Source organism: Nerophis ophidion, linkage group LG22, assembly GCF_033978795.1.
Source record: "Nerophis ophidion isolate RoL-2023_Sa linkage group LG22, RoL_Noph_v1.0, whole genome shotgun sequence".
Taxonomy (NCBI): domain Eukaryota; kingdom Metazoa; phylum Chordata; class Actinopteri; order Syngnathiformes; family Syngnathidae; genus Nerophis; species Nerophis ophidion.
In genome coordinates this window covers 3443539-3465154 of record NC_084632.1, presented here as the reverse complement: position 1 = coordinate 3465154, position 21616 = coordinate 3443539, and the positions used below count along the sequence as shown (strand labels likewise).

The window sequence follows — 21616 nt, the reverse complement described above, 5'->3', positions numbered from 1 at the left end:
TGTGGCTTTCGCTTTGCATAGTAGAGCTTTAACTTGCACTTACAGATGTAGCGACCAACTATATTTAGTGACAGTTGTTTTCTGAAGTGTTCCTGAGCCCATGCGGTGATATCCTTTAGAGATTGATGTCGGTTTTTGATACACTGCCGTCTGAGGGATGGAAGGTCACGGTCATTCAATGTTGGTTTCCGGCCATGCCGCTTACGTGGAGTGATTTCTCCAGATTCTCTGAACCTTTTGATGATATTATGGAGCGTAGATGTTGAAATCCCTAAATTTCTTGCAATTGCACTTTGAGAAACGTTGTTCTTAAACTGTTTGACTATTTGCTCACGCAGTTGTGGACAAAGGAGTGTACCTCGCCCCATCCTTTCTTGTGAAAGACTGAGCATTTCATGGAAGCTGCTTTTATACCCAATCATGGCACCCACCTGTTCCCAATTAGCCTGCACACCTGTGGGATGTTCCAAATAAGTGTTTGATGAGCATTCCTCAACTTTATCAGTTTTTATTGCCACCTTTCCCAACTTCTTTGTCACGTGTTGCTGGCATTTAATTCTAAAGTTAATGATTATTTGCAAAAAATCAAATATGTTGTCTTTGTAGCATATTCAACTGAATATGGGTTGAAAAGGATTTGCAAATCATTGTATTCTGTTTATATTTACATCTAACACAATTTCCCAACTCAAATGTAAACGGGGTTTGTAAGAACAAGTATATACATTTGATTATTTACAATCCAGGGAGGTGGGATGTGGTGGGTGGAGGGTTTTAGTCTTGGGTTGTAGTTGCCTGGAGGTGTTCTTTAAGTGCGCTTTTGAAAGAGGATAGAGACCTAAACTACGACTGAGTGCATTGATCCTCGTATTAGTAATATTGATAGCATCAGACTGATATTGATCCTCGTATTAGTAATATTTGTGAAGACTCTTCTTCGGCATGGTAATGCCGGTGTGGTTTTTCCAGGAATGCGTCGAAGCGATGAAACACAACAAGGTAAGTTAAAGGGTATTTATTTAATAATAAAAGGCTATGAACAAAAACACTGGTGTAAAGAGAAAAGGTCAACAAAAGACGCTAGCGTGAAAGCTAGGATAAAACACAAGGAAAACTAAAACTTGGTTCGAGGACACAAAAGAGTAAACAAAAACATTCAGCATGAAAGCTGGAAAATAAAGTGGCTTAGCGTGAGAGCTAGCGAGAAAATACATACATAGAATGATGAGAGTCGTCACTGTTGCGCGTGGCTAAATTAGGATCCGAGAATGAGTAAACAGAAAAGGTGAGCTTAAATAGGAGGGTGAAAATTAGTAGCAGGTGTGCGGGGCGAGACTAACAGGTGGACTGATGCGTAACCATAGTGATGGACAAAAACAGGAAGTAAACGGGTCGGACTGAGAATGAAAAAACAAACGTGAAGATCTGAGCAGCAGATCGCAACAATATTGATAGCATCGGACTGAGAAGTAGTTATTTGCAACTGTTTGCTATGTATTTGACTAATCATTATTATATTTTCTTTGCTGAATCCTGCAATAAACTGTTTTCCCCTGAGCAATACAAGATGATACCGTAGTGGACATTCACACTTTGTTTTTAAATAAGTTGAAAAGGTGACAATTACGACGATAAAATCCATGTTTGTGATTTATATCGATGCTGATATTCCTCATGATGGTATTTTTGGTCTTTTGGTGTTAATTAAATATGTTGAACTACCACAAGAGGGCGCCACAGCATATGATAATAGCGAGTCTATTATTGTATGGTATTGGTTGTTAATAATGGACGATTTATTTATGACCACAAGAGGGCGCCACATCATATGACATCACACCTGCCTTTTAATACCAAGTCTATTACTGCTGTGCGACCCCAAAAGGGACAAGCGGTAGAAATGGATGGACAGATGGTATTGGTTGTTAATAAAGGATGATTTATTTATGACCACAAGAGGGCGCCACATCATATGATATCACATCTGCCTTCTAATACCAAGTCTAATACTGTTGTGCGACCCAAAAGGGACAAGCGGTATAAATGGATGGATAGATGGTATTGGTTGTTAATAAAGGATGATCTATTTATGACCACAAGAGGTCGCCACATCATGTGACGTCACACCCTAATCATAACCCCTAAGAGTTCTGTGGTTTATCTGTCATACAGTGTGCTCAATACTAGGGTAGGGCGGAATATACGTTAGGTCAGGAAAAAACACAGAGGCTATATCGTCCTTTCAAGCCTGTTTTGCAGGTTTCGCTTTTATTTTATTGAGGTGTTTGTGGTTGTTACATATAAATAGGGTACATTACATGGGGGTGTGGCCATTGTTACACAGTAGTGCCTCGCTTCTGTGCCGGCATGAGGAGACCAGTTTGTTTGTCCACTTTAAACAAACAAAACAAACTGGGAAACCTGCAAAACAGGCTAGTAGGGATGATATATATATAGCCTCTGTGTTTTTTCCTGACCTAACGTACAAACCCCGTTTCCATACGAGTTGGGAAATTGTGTTAGATGTAAATATAAACAGAATACAATGATTTGCAAATCCTTTTCAACCCATATTCAGTTGAATATGTTACAAAGAAAACATATTTGATGTTCAAACTCATAAACTTTTTTTTTTTAAATGATCACTAACTTTAAAATTTGATGCCAGCAAAGTTGAGGAATGCTCATCAAACACTTATTTGGAACATCCCACAGGTGTGCAGGCTAATTGGGAACAGGTGGGTGCCATGATTGGGTATAAAAACAGCTTCCCAAAAAATGCTCAGTCTTTCACAAGAAAGGATGGGGCGAGGTACACTCCTTTGTCCACAACTGCGTGAGCAAATAGTCAAACAGTTTAAGAACAACATTTCTCAAAGTGCAATTGTAAGAAATTTAGGGATTTCAACATCTACGCTCCATAATATCATCAAAAGGTTCAGAGAATCTGGAGAAATCACTCCACGTAAGCGGCATGGCCGGAAACCAACATTGAATGACGGTGACCTTCCATCCCTCAGACGGCACTGTATCAAAAACAGACATCAATCTCTAAAGGATATCACCACATGGGTTCAGGAACACTTCAGAAAACCACTGTCACTAAATACAGTTTGTCGCTACTTCTGTAAGTGCAAGTTAAAGCTCTACTATGCAAAGCGAAAGCCATTTATCAACAACATCCAGAAACGCAGCCGGCTTCTCTGGCCCCGAGTTCATCTAAGATAGACTGATGCAAAGTGGAAAAGTGTTCTGTGGTCTGACAAGTCCACATTTTAAATTATTTTTGGAAATATTCGACATCGTATCATCCGGACCAAAGGGGAAGCGAACCATCCAGACTGTTATCGACGCAAAGTTGAAAAGCCAGCATCTGTGATGGTATGGGGGTGCATTAGCGCCCAAGGCATGGGTAACTTACACATCTGTGAAGGCACCATTAATGCTGAAAGGTACATACAGGTTTTGGAACATCATATGTTGCCATCCAAGCGCTGTCTTTTTCATGGACGCCCCTGCTTATTTCAGCAAGACAATGCCAAGCCACATTCAGCACGTGTTACAACAGCGTGGCTTCGTAAAAAAATTGTGCGGGTACTTTCCTGGCCCGCCTGCAGTCCAGACCTGTCTCCCATGGAAAATGTGTGGCACATTATGAAGCGTAAAATACGACAGCGGAGACCCCGGACTGTTGAAGGACTGAAGCTCTACATAAAACAAGAATGGGAAAGAATTCCACTTTCGAAGCTTCAACAATTAGTTTCCTCAGTTCCCAAACGTTTATTGAGTGTTGTTAAAAGAAAAGGTGATGTAACACAGTGGTGGGTGGGAGGAAGCCAGAGTACCTGTAGTCACGGGGAGAACATGCAAACTCCACACAGAAAGATCCCGAACCCTGGCTTGAACCCAGGTCTACTCGTGACCTTTGTATTGTGAGGCAGACGCGCTAACCCCTCGATCACCGCGCTGCCTTATATATATATATATATATATGTATATATATATATATATATATATATTAGGGCTCCGAATCTTTGGGTTCCCACGATTCAATTCAATATCGAATCTTGGGGTCGCGATTGGATTATATATCGATTTTTTTTCAACTCAACGCGATTCTCGATTCAAAAACGATATTTTCTCGATTCAAAAGGATTCTGTATTCATTCAATACATAGATTTCAGCAGGATCTACCCCAGTCTGCTGACATGCTAGCAGAGTAGTAGATTTAAAAAAAAAAAAAAGCTTTTTTAATTGTAAAGGACAATGTTTTATCAACTGATTGCAATAATGTAATTTTTTTAAACTATTAAACGAACCAAAAATATGACTTATTTTATCTTTGTGAAAACATTGGACACAGTGTGTTGTCCAGCTTATGAGATGCCATGCAAGTGTAAGCCACTGTGACACTATTGTTCTTTTTTATTATTTTTATAAATGTCTAATGATAATGTCAGTGAGGGATTTTTAATCACTGCTATGCTGAAATGATAACTAATATTGATACTGTTGTTGATAATCCTCATTTTTGTTTCAGTACTTTTGGTTTGTTCTGTGTGGTGTTTGTGTCTCCTCCCAATTGCTCTGTTTATTGCAGTTCTGAGTGTTGCTGGCTCAGGTTTGGTTTTGGAATTGGATTGCATTGTTATGGTATTGTTGTGTAGTGGTTTGTTGGATTGATTTAAAAAAAAAAAATCGATTTAAAAAAAAAAAGAGAATCGATTCTGAATCGTATAGCGTATTCAAATCGATTTTTTCCCACACACCTTATATATATATATATATATATATATATATATATATATATATATATATGTATATATATATATATATATATATATACACACACGAAATTATTGTTGATACAGTTTTTATATGATGGGGAAAGACAGTATAAGCTGTTGCTTTTTCCAGCTCATTTTTGGACACACACCATGTCTTTGTTTTTATTTTGTTTAAACTGTATAGAAATAGAGAGTATTTTGGTTTTTTTGTGATCGAAGCATGCGATTTAAAAAAAACAAAAAAAAAACATAGAAGGTTAACAAGACAAAAGTCTAATATAGTAATAATATTTGCAGGGCCAACTCTGCACTACAAGAAACGAAACGAGAGTAGGACTACATTTCCCATGATCCTCTAGTGACGTGGGCGGAGGAAGCTATGACGCCGAGGAGCTAGTTGGCTTTGATTAATTTTTGATTTGATCAAATAAATAAGCTCATATTACGCCGAAAACACACCACGGGGAGCCGGAAAGTTTGTGTCGCCATGTGTAAGTGTTTAACTTTGACCGGCCTTTATGGTAAAAAAAAAAACCCACAATTATTAAATGTCTTCGATTTTGTATTAGCAACGTCAGCTAACTGTCCACGTTAGCTTGATGAATATGGAACGGAAGCTCCTTTATTTCATGTTTACTGCGACCTTTTGGCTCGTTTGGGTTACAAAGTGTACAATTGGGGAAGTTAGTGGACGTGCGTGGAGTTGTGTTGCTGCTATGATGCTATTTTGAATGAAAGTCGTGGTTGAAGGGAGTTTTTTTGGCCACAGTTAGTTGGTAGTTGGGCAGCACGGTGGAACAGGGGTTGGTGCGTGTGCCTCACATTACGAAGGTCCTGGGTTCGATCCCGGGCTCGGGATATTTCAATGTGGAATTTGCATGTTCTCCTTGACTGCGTGGTACTCCGGCTTCCTTCCAAGACACGCACCTGGGGATAGGTGGATTGGCAACACTAAATTGGTGTGTGAATGTTTGTCCATCTGTGATGAGGTGGCGACTTGGCCAGGGTGTACGCCGCCTTCCGCACTAACAGCCTACTCTAGTGGTTAGAGTGTCCGCCCTGAGATGAGTAGGTTGGGAGTTCAAACCCAGGCCGAGTCATACCAAAGACTACAAAAATGGGAGCCATTACCTCCCTGCTTGTCACTCAGCATCAAGGGTTGGAATGGGGGGTTAAATCACCACAAATGATTCCCGAGCGCAGCCAACGCTGCTGCTCACTGCTCCCCTCACCTCCCTGGAGTGAACAAGGGTCAAATGTGTGACAATCATTGCTACTCTAACTTTAAAGGCCTACTGCAATGAGATGTTCTTATTTAAACGGGGATAACATGTGTCATACTTCATCATTTCGCGATATTGCCATATTTTTGCTGAAAGGATTTAGTAGAGAACATCGACGATAAAGTTGGCAACTTTTGGTCGCTAATAAAAAAGCCTTGTCCGTACCGGAAGTAGCAGACGATGTGCGTGTGACGTCACGGGTTGTGGAGCTCCTCACATCCTCACATTGTTCACAATCATGGCCACCAGCAGCTAGAGTGATTCGAACTGAGAAAACGACAATTTCCTCATTAATTTGAGCGAGGATGAAAGTGAAGTGAAGTGAATTATATTTATATAGCGCTTTTCTCTAGTGACTCAAAGCGCTTTACATAGTGACACCCAATATCTAAGTTACATTTAAACCTGTGTTGGTGGCACTGGGAGCAGATGGGTAAAGTGTCTTGCCCAAGGACACAACGGCAGTGACTAGAATGGCGGAAGCGGGAATCGAACCTGCAACCCTCAAGTTGCTGGCACGGCCACTCTACCAACCAAGCTATGCCGCCCCTCATCCACGAAAGATTCGTGGATGAGGATAGTGAGAGTGAAGGACTAGAAGAAAAAAAAAAAGATGAGGGCAGTGGGAGCGATTCAGATGTTATTAGACACATTTACTAGGATAATTCTGGAAAATCCATTATCTGCTTATTGTGTTAATAGTGTTTTAGTGAGATTATATAGTCATAGCTGAAATTTGGAGGGTTGTGGTGACCGCCAGTGTCTCTGAGGGAAGCCATGGAGGAGCCAAGAAAGTCGCAGCTGCCTCTTTGATAGAAACGGAAACACCAGCATATAACCCCAATTCTTCAGAGTTTGCACTGGCTCCCTGTTCATTTTAGAATTGATTTTAAAACATTGCTGTTTGTTTTTAAATCTTTACATGGACTGGCACCTCAATATATCTCGGACCTCATCCAAATTTACATTCCTGCGTGCGCTCTGAGGTCCGAGAGCCAGTTCCAGCTGGTGGTGCCCAAGACCAGACTTAAGACCAGGGGAGACAGGACCTTCTCTGTGGTCGGCCCTAAGCTCTGGAACACTCTTTTATTCTTTGGCTTTTAACACTACGTGAGTTGTGTGGTCCTCTGTTCTCTGTTGTCCTCTGTGTATTTTTATACACTTTGATTTCTATTTTACTGTTTTAATTGATTTTACCCTTTAAAATAGTTTTTAATCATATTTGTTTAATCATATTTGTTTTTATATTGTTTTTATTGGTTTTATATTTATTTATTTTTTGTTTTTATTCAGTCATTGGTGGAGCATAATATGTATATATATATATTTATCTTATTTTATTTTTTTTATTTTTTTTTACAATTGTTTTTAACATGGCTGTGCAGCACTCTGGAAACGTTATTGTTGTTTAAATGTGCTATATAAATAAAGTGGATTGGATTGGATTGACAGCTGCAGGAGGAACGACACAAGCTCCGCTCATGTTTACGGAAAGAGCCGACTTATTACCACAAATTTCTCACCGAAACCTGCCGGTTGACATGTGGTAGGGAACCATGTTCGCTTGGCCGCTCTGTTCCATAGTAAAGCTTCACGACAAACAAAGAAACACCGGCTGTGTTTGTGTTGCTACAGCCGGCTGCAATACACCGCTTTCCACCTACATCTTTCTTCTTTGATTTCTCCATTATTAATTGAACAAATTGCCAAAGATTCAGCAACTCAGATGTCCAGAATACTGTGTAATTATGCGTTAAAAAACAGACTACTTTTAGCCGTGATCGGTGCTGGGAGAACATGTCCGCGCACGCGTCATCATACTGACGTTTTCAACAGGATACTTCGCGGGAAATTTAAAATTTCAATTTAGTAAACTAAAGCGGCCGTGTTGGCATGTGTTGCAATGTTAATATTTCATCATTGATATATAAACTATCAGACTGCGTGGTCGCTAGTAGTGGCTTTCAGTAGGCCTTTAAATCACCACAAATGATTCCCGGGTGCTGCTCACTGCTCCCCTCACCTCCCAGGGGGTGAACAAGGGGATGGGTCAAATGCAGAGGACACATTTCTCCACATCTAGTGTGTGTGTGACAATCATTGCTACTTTAACAAACAGACAAAATGGATGGATGGATAGTTGGTAGATGTTACAGCTTTGTTTGCCAACCCCTGCTGATGTTTGTTTCTCCTCCCAACACTGCAGCAGGCCCCGAAGGAAGGATGATGTTCCACCTGGAAAACATCATTTAAACTCTAAAACAAAACGACACCCGATGAAAATCAACTGCAACGTTACGGAAGGTAAGTACGATTTTTTTGATCGATCTGGACACCACAGGTATCAAACTAAAGACCCGGGGGCCACATCTGGTCCGCCAAAGCCTGGTAATGATGTGTGACGTTTTTTCTTCATAGAAGCGGAACAGCAGTTTTTGGGTGGAATTTTGCTTATTGTTCACTATCATTATGCAAGACAAAAACACACATTTTTAGTCTTTTTGTTATGCATTCGAACTCGTAACTGAATATTAGCAAAAGACAACCAACCACAGAGCCTTTGGGAATTTCTCTATTCTTTGTTATTCATTCACACGCTATCCCTACTGGAATTGCAAATTCTAGTTCTAATAGTAGTTCCTATTAATTTATTTATTTCAATGCTTTTATTATCTTACCTATTTTCTCTTGTTATGGAAAATGGATGGTTTGAAACACCATTTTTGTATTCTTTTTATGATTTTGTCCTCTGTTTTTTGTTGTAAAAATCAATTTCAACGTTACGGAAGATAAGTACGATTTTTTTCGATCGATCTGGACACCTTAGGTATCAAACTCAAGACCCTGGGGCCACATCTGGTCCGCCAAAGCCTGGTAATGATGTGTGACGATAAGGCATTTCTTCTTTCTTCATAGAAGGGGAACTGCACTTTTTGGGTGAATTCTTATCGTTCACTATTATTATGCAAGACAAAAACACATATTTTTTGTCTTTTTGTTATGCATTCGAACTTGAAAATATAAGTTAGCAAAAGACAACCAACCACAGAGCCTTTGGGAATCTCTCTATTCCTTGTTATTCATTCACACGCTATCCCTACTGGAATTGTAAATTCTAGTTCTAATAGTAGTTCCTAATAATTCGTTTATTAAAATGCTTTTATTATGTTACTCATTTTCTTTTGTTGTGGGGAAATGGATGGTTTGGAACACCATTTTCGTATTCTTTGTATGACTTTTGTTTTCGTTTTTTTCTGTTGTATTAGTTTGGCTGGACTGTTATTCATGCCACAGCATGAGTAAACTTCAGAGTTTAAAATAAATAAACAAACAATAACTAATATAACAATAAATAATGAATAAATAAAATAGTATGTCATAAATAATATATTATAATTATTTTCTTTATGCTATGCTAATATTTGAAACACACTACACAACTTTTACAATTTTAGCAGGTATATTTGCACAAAGTATCGGTATCAAATCGGTATCGCCAGTATCAGCCTGCATTTGACTTTGTATTGGATGGAAAATAAAATCAGTGGAATGGCACATCTCTATCAGTATTCCACTATAGTAGCATAAGAAATTTACCTTTCTTTGATCAATGCATCCCTAAAAAAGGTCCTTTACATAAGCACTTATAATAACAATATGCTTGTTTAATATTCAGGTCAGGACATTTAAATGAAGTATTGTTGTCGCTTTTTTGATATTTTTTTGATTGGCTTTTATGGTTAAAATAGACTAAATGACCACATGGCTCCCCTGGGTTCCATTTCATGCGAGCGCTTTACGTTATTTAAAGTGTTAGACTGCATAATAAAACAAACAAAACAATCTGTTCTTATCTCATAAAGGTTGTGTATTATAAAACATGTTTTGTTTGTAAGTGCAGTTCCCCTGTAAAGTATTTAATTTGGGGTGGAAAAAAATGGTAATGCATGCAAATGTATTTCTTACTAAAATATAACTTTGACATTTGATTCCGAATCAATTTCCCATCACTTTGCTGGTAAACAATGATGATAATAAAATGAAGAGGAAATTATGATAATCAGTTCTTTCAGGATGTTGCGGGCAAAATGGGGAAAGTTGTGGCAAAATTGCCCCAGGAGGTATTTGATTAATTGGTTGGGTTGCGTTTAGGTGCTGCTCGGACAAATTCCGTTCGTGAAAATGTGCGGGTATTGGACAAAATCCCGGAGGAACGAATTCATACCATGAAGCGGCCCTCATGACTGCGATGTGGCCCAGGATGGAAATGACTTTGACAGCCCTGACTTATTTAGAGCAGAGGGATTGTACTGTTCCCTTTTATTTTTGAACATGCATTCATTGAAGTACATGTTTACAGTTGCAAAATGGCCAAAAAGGAGTAGGCAGAAGCCTATTAATCTTACCCTTTTTCCTGAAAGAAACGTCATCCGAGCACATATTTTACACACGAGATGTCATTAAGTCCCACATTCGGCCCAATAAGTACCAAAAACAGTTACATTTAGCTGGTTTACTTCCTGTGTTTAATGTGTAGCGATTTTTTTGAACAACAGTTCTATTCAGAATTTGTGATATATATATATATATTTTTTTTTTAGACCGATCTGAAACAATTCAGTGAGTTTAAATCGATTCAGTAGCCTTTTATCAAAACAAATCAAGTAGTGTGAGTGTGAAATCAATAGTGGACACTGCAGGGGAAGTTTCCTATGTGGCGGTTATTTCTTGTAAGTGAATAATGTAGACATGACTTATGATACAAACAACAATTAATGGCCAATAGATTCACATATTTTTGAATAAAGTGCCACCAACACTTTAACAGGAGGCAACATTTTCAATATTCAAGACATTTTCAATAAAAGTACAGCCACAAATATTTTAAATGATTTACCTGCTACTTCTGCTTTTGTTTTTCAGCATAAAATAATACAATATTATATAAAAAATAAAGGGCAACTAACGTCCCTTCAGGTCGAATTAACAGAAAATTTACCTGCTGGTTTTACTGACATAAAAATAATAAAAAATCAATGAATTGCTTGCATTCCGATGCTGGAACAAAATGTCCTCTACAATGCGTGATGTCACGCGCACACGTCATCATACCGAGACATTTCAGCAGCATATTTCGGCGCAAAATTTTAAATTGCAATTTAGTAAACTAACCCGGCCGTATTGGCATGTGTTGCAATGTTAATATTTCATCATTGATATATAAACTATCAGACTGCGTGGTCGCTAGTAGTGGCTTTCAGTAGGCCTTTAAATAATGATTGACTTACTCATGTGTCCATTCATTTATTGTTGTGTTACAGAAGTGGTAGTAACACATGTGTTCAAAACTGCTATGATAGGAAAAAAGGTAGGACTAAAAAGGCTGTGATTCCTCCTACTCCTTTTGGGACATGCTGTAATATGTGACGTATCATATTGTAACTGCAAGTATGTTGGAAATATACTAGCAGGAACATTGGTGACTATTGTCATAACGGATCTTTCTTGTTTGTGTTGCAGCCGGCATGGAAGACAAGGCAAATGGTTCTGTCAACGCCAAAAGGTGAAATCACACTGAAAATTACCTGCATGACAATGTTGTAGTGCCCTGCAGCAATTTACTGTGTTTTGCAATTACAAAAGGCTCAGATAATTTGTTCCTATAGTTTGTGTGTGTTGACTTTAACTTCAAAAAGTAGCAGGTGTTGATTCGGAGCAAATACGATTTAAATATATTTAATTTTGGATATATCAAATCTGTATTGTTTTTTTTTTAATTTAACCATTCACAATAATAAAACAGTATTATAATTTGGGTTGGGAATTGAAAACCGGTTTCCCTATGTATCAACTTGCCATTTTTTTCAAACGGTTTCCTGATCGATGGCAATGGTTGGAAATGATGTCATTACGCATCGTGCGTAGTGACGTCAGAAAGCAAAATGCCGGCGCCCGGGTGAAACAAAGTCTCTAGTACTAGTCTTGAAACTGTGGAAATATTGTGTTTTTTAGGAGTGCATTTTGACCAAAGATTGAGCTAGCGACTACATATTAAATATAAAGATGTTCTCAATTTGATGAGATGCCTTATAGCAGGGGTCGGGAACCTTTTTGGCTGAGAGAGCCATGAAGTGAAGTGAAGTGAATTATATTTATATAGCGCTTTTCTCAAGTGACTCAAAGCGCTTTACTTAGTGACACCCAATATCTAAGTTACATTTAAACCAGTGTGGGTGGCACTGGGAGCAGGTGGGTAAAGTGTCTTGCCCAAGGACACAACGGCAGTGACTAGGATGGCAGAAGCGGGAATCGAACCTGCAACCCTCAAGTTGCTGGCACGGCCACTCTACCAACCGAGCTATGCCGCCCCAAATATTTTAAAAACGTATTTCCGTGAGAGCCATATTATATTTTGGTAATACTTTGATATGGGGAACATATTCACCATTAATTAGTTGCTTATTAACATGCAAATTCGTAACATATTGGCTCTTAATTAGTCATTTTTAAGTACTTATTAATACCTTTTTCTGCATGGCCTTATTTTACAAGCAGTAAGCCATTAACTAAGAGTTTTCCCTCAATAACCTCAGAATTATTGCCTATTAGTAACCCAAACCCTTATATGGTCCCCTAGTGTCCAAATAACTCTTAATTAAGTCTTTGTTACTTAGAATATGTTCCCCATACTAAAGTGTTACCAATATTTTTTAACAATGAATACAACTAAATGTGTGCATTTTAAAGTTAGACCAACATTTTTAGAGCATAATAAGTCTCTTATTCTTTTTATTAACATTGTTATTCTGAAGCTAACAAATAATAAATAAAATACTTCTTACCATTAATGCAACTTCTAGGATTGATGGAATAAAACGCATTCGAATGTTTTTCATTTTGAACGTTATTTTTAACCTTGTGATTACCAGCCGAATCATTCATTACTTATCGTGTTAAGCAATGTCAGTTAAGATTTATCTGAGAGCCAGATGCAGTCATCAAAAGAGCCACATCTGGCTCTAGAGCCACAGGTTTCCTACCCCTGCCTTATAGGCACAAGGTGGGGTGTGGATTTTAAGTCATTTAAATGTATTTATATAGCTTTGATACAACCCCAAATTGACTATGGATGTATAGTCTACAGATCTGCTGCTAAATCTAGCATCTTAAAACTGGATGTTATTCAATGTCAGGCTTTAAGAATATGCTTGGGTTCTACTTGTAAAGCAGAAGCAGGAGAAATGCCTTTAGAAGTGAGAAGAGATCAACTTTTAGCTCATTATTGGATTCATTTGAGAGGAAATGGAGAGTCTCACCCGGGAGAAGTTGTGACCCAGGCATACTGGGAGAGGAAAAGTGGTGAAATAAACTGTTTTGGCTGGAAAGGAAATCCGATAGTAGGGGTGTGTTGGGTAAAGACTGTAGTCTGGCCAACTCATCCTCTATGGCAATTTGGAAAACCAATAGTGGACCTTGAATTACTGTCAGTTAAACAAAGAAAGAGGAATGCAGATATGGTTGGTGAGTTTTATAACCTGGTTGAAACCAAATGTAATAACTGGACTCAAATATTTACGGATGGATCCAAGGACCCAGAGAATAAAACCCGGTCAGCAATATCGGTACCGGATCACCAGTTTAGGTGTTGCAAGAGACCATCAGATATTAGTGTGTTTGCAGTCTGAAATGTTTGCCATATTGATGGAATTACAATAGGCTGTAGAAAGTGAATATAGGAAGACTTTAATATGGAGTGATTCTGTTTTAACTCTTATGACTATTGAGTCAGGAATTGCTTAGTGTCAACAGGGAATATTGTATGAAATTATATTTATCTACTCCAGAATGATGAGCAAAGGAAGAGAAGTTGTATTTGTATGGGTACCTGCTCTTGTGGGAATACTGGGAAATTTAAGCACAGATAGGCTCGAAAAAACAGCAACCAAGAAAGATGAGATTGATGTAAACATTACACTATTTAAGTAGGAAGGCAAAAGTATAATTGGACAGAAGGCTGGTCAGCAGTGGCAAATAATTTGGGAAAATTATAAAAAAGGAAGGCAGTTATTTTCTGTTCAGAACCAGATCCGGGTTCTAAAATGGAGATGGACTGTAAGGAAACATGAAGTAATAATGAGTAGAATTAGGATTGGGCATAGCTATTTAAATGATCAGTTGTTTTCAGTCTGTATTTATTGGAATTTTGCTTAGTGTTTGAAGACCCCACATTTTCTGAGGTCTTCATAAACTATAAGCCATATTGATCCAAATGATATCAAAAGAAGACTTCTGTTGCATGTTAGGTATACTGGGTTTCCACAAGATACATGTGGCAGTGGGGGCGTGGTCAGTGGCGTGGTAAGGGTGTGACGTCATCGAATAATTTGCCTAATCTGCTATACTATTGTTATTTGCAATTAACTCTGTTTTATCCTGCATCTAAATATCTTTTAACTTCTGTGCAGCACTTTGTGAAACTTATTTTGTTGTTTAAAATTTGCTGTATAAATTAAATCCATTGGATTGGATAAAAAGGCAAAAAAAGTGTACACATACATTTATAAACAAACCTGTTATTATTGATTAGTATTGAGATATATTTGTATATCCTTTTGCCATATGTTCAATTTTTGCTTGTTGCGCATAGAACTTTGAGAAGTGTCATTATGGAGACTTTTTACTACTTTTTTAATTATAGAAATACTAGGAACAAATATAATCTTCTTTTGGTGTTATTATAAAATATTGTCATGTTTAGAGACTTAACTTCTGTGCCTTGATTTCACTGAGGTAAAGAGGCAAGCTACAATAAGCATGACGTCACACTTGCTTGGCACTGTTGCTATAGTTGGACTTTGTCTTCTTAATATTTTGTAGATGGCTGTATATCTGGTTACGTTCATATCACAGACATGCTGACAACGCTACAGATAATGGCATGCGTTTTGTTTACATCCAGGTTTAGCAGTGCTGTTTTCAGTACATCACCTGTCAATAGTGCGCAAATAATAGGCTATATACAGTCATGGTCAAAAGTTTACATAAACTTTTAAAAAACTTAATGTCATGGCTGTCTTGAGTTTCCAATCATTTCTACTATTATTTTTTGTGATAGTGATTGGAACACATACTTGTTGGTCACAAAAAACATTCATGAAGTTTGGTTCTTTTATGAATTTATTATGGCTCTACTGAAAATGTGAACATATGTGCTGGGTCAAAAGTATACATACAGCAATGTTAATATTTGGTCTGACATCACATGGACATAAGACCTTCTGGAGGAAAGTTCTATGGTCAGATGAAACAAAAGTTGAGCTGTTTGTCCACAATACCCAGCAATATGTTTGGAGGAGAAAAGGTGAGGCTCTTATTCCAAGGAACACTATTCCTACCGTCAAGCATGGTGGTGGTAATATTATGCTCTAGGCCTGTTTTGCTGCCAACGGAACTGGTGCTTTACAAAGAGTAAGTGGGACAATGGAAATGGAGAATTACCTCCAAATTCTTCAGGACAACCTAAAATCATCAGCCTGGGGGTTGGGTCTAGGGCGTAGTCGGGTGTTCCAACAAGACAATGACCCCAAACACGTGAAAAGTGGTAAAGGAATGGCTAAATCAGGCCAGAATGAAGGTTTTAGAATGGCCTTCCCAAAGTCCTGACTTGTGGACAATGCTGAAGAAACAAGTGCACCAATTTTGTGAAGAGGATTGGTCAAAAATTCAAGCAGAAGCTTGTGCGTTATTGCAGTGAATTTGCCAAAGGACATGTAAGCAAATATTAACATTGCTGTAAATATACTTTTGACCCAGCAGATTTGGTCACATTTTCAGTAGAGCCATCATAAATTCATAAAAGAAGCAAACTTCATGAATGTTATATGTGAGCAACAAGTATGTGCTCCAATCACTACATCACAAAAATATAAGACTTGTAGAAATTATTGGAAACTCAAGACAGCCATGACATTAGGTTTTTTTCAAGTGAATGTAAACTTCTGACCACGACTGTACACATCCGTTCAAACTCAATGAATAGGTCCCTTTTTTGCAGTTTATTTCATTTGTGTTTATTTATAAATATATATATTTCAGCCTTGATAATATTTGAAACTATTGTGAAAAAAATGAAATATAAAACATGTTGCTAACAAATTCTTATTCAATGAAATTGTCAGCATAATCTGATGTAAAAAAAATAATAATTTCATGAAATCCAAACCCAAAATTTTAGTTACATAAATCTGGTGTCCAAAAAAAAGCTTTCGTAATAAAGACAAGAATGAACCGCCATACATTTGGGCATGAATGGAACAATCAACCAGTATATTAATCAACTAACAAATGATGGACAAAACGCATGCAAGAGGCAGAGGTCTACAATAGGTTGTGTTCACCTGACGTATGCCAGGCTCCAAGTGGTGGGCTCGCGAGCGTCTGTTGTCAAAGTGTTCTATGCCCTATGCTTGTGTTGTTTGAACCGTTCAAATCGAGAAAAAGGGTAAACGTTTCTTCAGAGTTCCACGATAGGTAATCAAAACAAGTGGAAGAGTGCAAGATTTCACGAGAGAAGACAAGAAAAGTAGCTCATACGTCAGTCCAAGAAGGCAGAGTCCAATAACACAAGTTTGCAGTGATCACTTTGTTAAAGGTTTTGTTGCGATCCGCTGCTCGTATCTAGACATATTAGTTATTTTTCCTTTCTGGTATCACTCTTCGTCAAGTGACTGTTTATTTCCTGTTTAGCCTGTCACCATGGTAACTCATCAGTCCACCTGCCAATCCCGGTCCACACACACCTGTTTTGTCTAATCACCCTCCTATTTAAGACAGCCTCTTTGTTCATTTTTTCCTGGGTTCATAAATTGCTCTCATGCAACAAGTGACGACTGCTACTTTTTCTACGTTTATTCTCGCTAGCTCTCACGCTATGCCACTTGATTATTCCAGTTTTCATACTGATGATTTGTTTTCTCGTTTGTGCTTTCATGCCAAGTTTAGTTTTCTGTTTGTATTTCCTAGTTTTCATACGAGCGTTTTTGGTTTGCCTTTTTATTAGCTCCAGCATTTCTGTTCAGAGCTCTCTTTTTGTTTAAATATTTTAAGATCCTACCTTTTGTTGTGTTCACGTCAACGCATCCTCGAGGGAATCGAACCCGGCATCACAATGCCCACCAGTCCTCACAGTATGAACCCAGCAAGAGATTCCTTCGCGATTGACAGCTGGAAAGAGAAAGCCTTTGATATAGGCACGTGGAAAAAGCTCCGAGCACGGGAGGCGGAGATTCGTCATTACGGTGATGTGCCTTCCGAGTCCGCTCGCGCTGCCAGCTGCAGTGACGCTTTCACTCCACGACTCTCTTTCAGCGAACACAGCAAGCTTCAACCCATCCAGGATACTCCTCACAAGCCTGGTAATCCCTTTAGTTTCATGTCCAAACTTTTTTTCGACCGCCATGTCTCTTTCACAGACGGCAGCGGTGACGTCATGTCGGCAACGCCTTCCGGTGACGTCACCGAACATTTTTTTGGGGAATATAATTCGCAGCCTTTTTCTAAAGATATTGACTTTAATTTTCTGGACAATATTGATAAAGATTTACATAAGGACGTTTTTTCCAGAGGCAAGTTTAGTTCTCCATTTTCACCTACTTTTTCATCTCAGTCACTATGTCCTCAAGCCCAGCCCAAATCTTTGGGTTTTTCTCCTTTTTCTAAGGGTAATTCTAGTGGGGAGGAATCTGCCCTCCTCCTAACCTCCCGCCGCCCACCCTTAAAGACCTCTTCACACGTTAAGGAATGCGTCTGGCATCCGCTGTTTAAAGGGGAGGCTCAGGTTGGCAACTGTGCTACAGAGGTAGCACAGTTGCAACCTGCTAAGCCACAAACTTCAACGCGTCATCCTCCACCTTTGTTCCATCCATGTCTTAGTCGCTGTCCTAGTCCATGTAGTTCTGTCCCTAGCCTGGTTCTCGCACCAGAGATGGACTCTAAACTGGTTCTCACACCGGTTTCAGACTTTCACCTGGTTCTCACACCAGCACCTGCTCCTAGGCTGGAGCCCACTCCAGCACCAGCTCTATTACTGGAGTCCGCTCCAGCACCAGCTCCAAAGCTGGATCCCATTCCAACACCTGCGTCGGCAACGGGGCTGGAGCCCACACCATCAGCCACGACGGCGATGACTAAGCCTGCCTTCACGACGCCGCCTTCTTCGGCTGCAGCACCCACACCTGCGAATGCAGTGACAACGACTGTGCCTCCAGCCTCCACGTTGGCGACGACTACGCCTGCCTCCACGATGGCGACCACTACGTCTGTTCCCAAGACGATTATGCCTACTTCTACGCCTGTTCCCATGACGACTGCGGCTTCCACGCCTCCAACGATGACGACTGCGGCTTCCACGCCTCCAACGATGACGGCTCCGGTTTTCACGCCGCCGAGGACGCTTTCTTCGCCTGCTGCACTCGGGCCTTCTTCGGCTGCAGCACCCGCACCCTTGTCTGCTACGTCCAAGCCTGCTATGACTATGGTGCTGAAGCGTCATCCTGCTAGGCGGCCACTGATGTGGATTTTTCGAGGTCGCCCGCCAAGACTTTTTCGGCAGCGGCGTTCGACCCGACGCCGCCACATGACTTGTCCTCGGTGGATTCGGGGACACGCGACTTGGCGACCCTCCACCGTGGCCGCCCTCCGCCCTCCCTTCGTTTGTGGACTTTTTGTGTTTGGGGAGGGGGTTCAAGTTTTTTGTTTTTCTCTTCTTTTTGAGACATCTGGTATCTGTCTTTTGTTGGGGGGAATACTGTTGCGATCCGCTGCTCGTATCTAGACATATTAGTTATTTTTCCTTTCTGGTATCACTCTTTGTCAAGTGACTGTTTATTTCCTGTTTAGCCTGTCACCATGGTAACTCATCAGTCCACCTGCCAATCCCGGTCCACACACACCTGTTTTGTCTAATCACCCTCCTATTTAAGACAGCCTCTTTGTTCATTTTTTCCTGGGTTCATAAATTGCTCTCATGCAACAAGTGACGACTGCTACTTTTTCTACGTTTATTCTCGCTAGCTCTCACGCTATGCCACTTGATTATTCCAGTTTTCATACTGATGATTTGTTTTCTCGTTTGTGCTTTCATGCCAAGTTTAGTTTTCTGTTTGTATTTCCTAGTTTTCATACGAGCGTTTTTGGTTTGCCTTTTTATTAGCTCCAGCATTTCTGTTCAGAGCTCTCTTTTTGTTTAAATATTTTAAGATCCTACCTTTTGTTGTGTTCACGTCAACGCATCCTCGAGGGAATCGAACCCGGCATCACAATGCCCACCAGTCCTCACAGGTTTGTTTGATATACAGTACCTTTAACGGTTAGCATTTTCCATAGAAGCATTATCTTGACATGATTTGTATTTTATTTTGTTTCGGATATCTCAAAACACATTTTCTTATGAGTGTTTCGTAAAGCACCAACTCGGCGAGTCTAAATAAAAATGAAAAAATGTGAGCAAAATCTAAAAGAAATAAGTTTATACCAAAGGCAGCAATCATAAAATAATCTTTCAACACATACACAATGTTGACACATATAGTTATAGTTTGATAAACAATCCTGAATGAATATTTCAGCACAGACACAATGTTGACATCTATAGTTATGTTTTGATAAACAATCATAAATGTATCTTTCAGTACATACACAATGTTGACATCTATAGTTATATTTTGATAAACAATCAAAAATTAATCTTTCAGCACAGACACAATGTGGACATCTATAGTTATATTTTGATAAACAATCATAAATAAATATTTTGGCAAATACACATTGTTGACATCTAGTTATATTTTGATAAACAATCATAATTGAATCTTTAAGCACATATACAAAGTTTGACATCGATAGTTATATTTTGATAAACAATATTAAATATATATTTCAGCAAATACACATTGTTGACATTTAGTTATATTTTGATAAACAATCATAAATGAATCTTTCAGCACAGACACAATGTTTACATCTATAATTATATTTTGATAAACAATCATAAATAAATATTTCAGCAAATACACATTGTTGACATCTAGTTAAATTTTGATAAACAATCATAAATTAATTTTTCAGCACAGACACAATGTTGACATCTATAGTTATATTTTGATAAAGAATCATAAATAAATATTTCAGCACATACACATTGTTGACATTTATAGTTATATTTTATAAACAATCATAAATTAATCTTTCAGCACAGACACAATGTTGACATCTATAGTTATATTTTGATAAACAATCAAAAATTAATCTTTCAGCAAATACCCATTGCTGACATCTAGTTATATTTTGATAAACAATCATAAATATATATTTCAGCAAATACACAATGTTGACATTTATAGTTATATTTTGATAAACAATCATAAATTAATCTTTCAGCACAGACACAATGTTGACATCTATAGTTATATTTTGATAAACAATCAAAACTTAATCTTTCAGCAAATACCCATTGCTGACATCTAGTTATATTTTGATAAACAATATTAAATATATATTTCAGCAAATACACATTGTTGACATCTATAGTTATATTTTGATAAACAATCATAACTGAATCTTTCAGCACAGAAACAATGTTGACATCTATAGTTATATTTTGATAAACAATCATAAATAAACATTTCAGCAAATACACATTGTTGACATCTAGTTATATTTTGATAAACAATCATAAATGAATCTTTAAGCACATATACAAAGTTTGACATCGATAGTTGTATTTTGATAAACAATCATAAATATATATTTCAGCAAATACACATTGTTGACATCTATAGTTATATTTTGATAAACAATCATAACTGAATCTTTCAGCACAGAAACAATGTTGACATCTATAGTTATATTTTGATAAACAATCATAAATAAACATTTCAGCAAATACACATTGTTGACATCTAGTTATATTTTGATAAACAATCATAAATGAATCTTTAAGCACATATACAAAGTTTGACATCGATAGTTATATTTTGATAAACAATCATAAATAAATATTTCAGCAAATACACATTGTCGACATCTATAGTTATATTTTGATAAACAATCATAAATGAATCTTTAAGCACATATACAAAGTTTGACATCTATAGTTATATTTTGATAAACAATCATAAATATATATTTCAGCACATATACAATGCTGACATCCATAGTTAATGTAGTCAGCAGTCATGACCTTACAAAAGCGATACATATTTATCCAGGAGAGTCCTGATACCAATGTCCTTGACCCAGACACACACAAAGAAGTTGTAAACCTCCATGCTTTTCCAAGTTTCATCTGTTTTGTGGTGTAGAATGATGTCTGGAGAGCCGGATCATTCTACATGTCTGGGAACGCGACCGACAGATAATCCTTGAGATCACTCTAAATATTATTATTTTTTGGGATAAAGTATGATGATGGACACCATTGTGTATTTTGCATTTGTATCTGCTGTCTGCTGTTAGTGGTAAGACCTAGGCCACTTGTGTACTCAGAT

The 21616-nt window shown here is 38.2% G+C and overlaps 1 protein-coding gene across 1 annotated transcript in view; it reads left to right on the top strand.

Moving 5' to 3' along the window:
- The first annotated feature begins 5140 nt into the window (after nucleotides 1–5140).
- samd13 (sterile alpha motif domain containing 13) overlaps nucleotides 5141–21616 on the top strand; it is an 18312-nt gene continuing 1836 nt past the window's right edge. Inside the window, exons 1-3 of the mRNA XM_061883033.1 lie at nucleotides 5141–5279; nucleotides 8278–8375; nucleotides 11592–11634. Of these exons, the coding sequence (XP_061739017.1) occupies nucleotides 8348–8375; nucleotides 11592–11634 (71 nt within the window). The 5' untranslated portion in view covers nucleotides 5141–5279; nucleotides 8278–8347. The remainder of the gene's footprint in view (nucleotides 5280–8277; nucleotides 8376–11591; nucleotides 11635–21616) is intronic.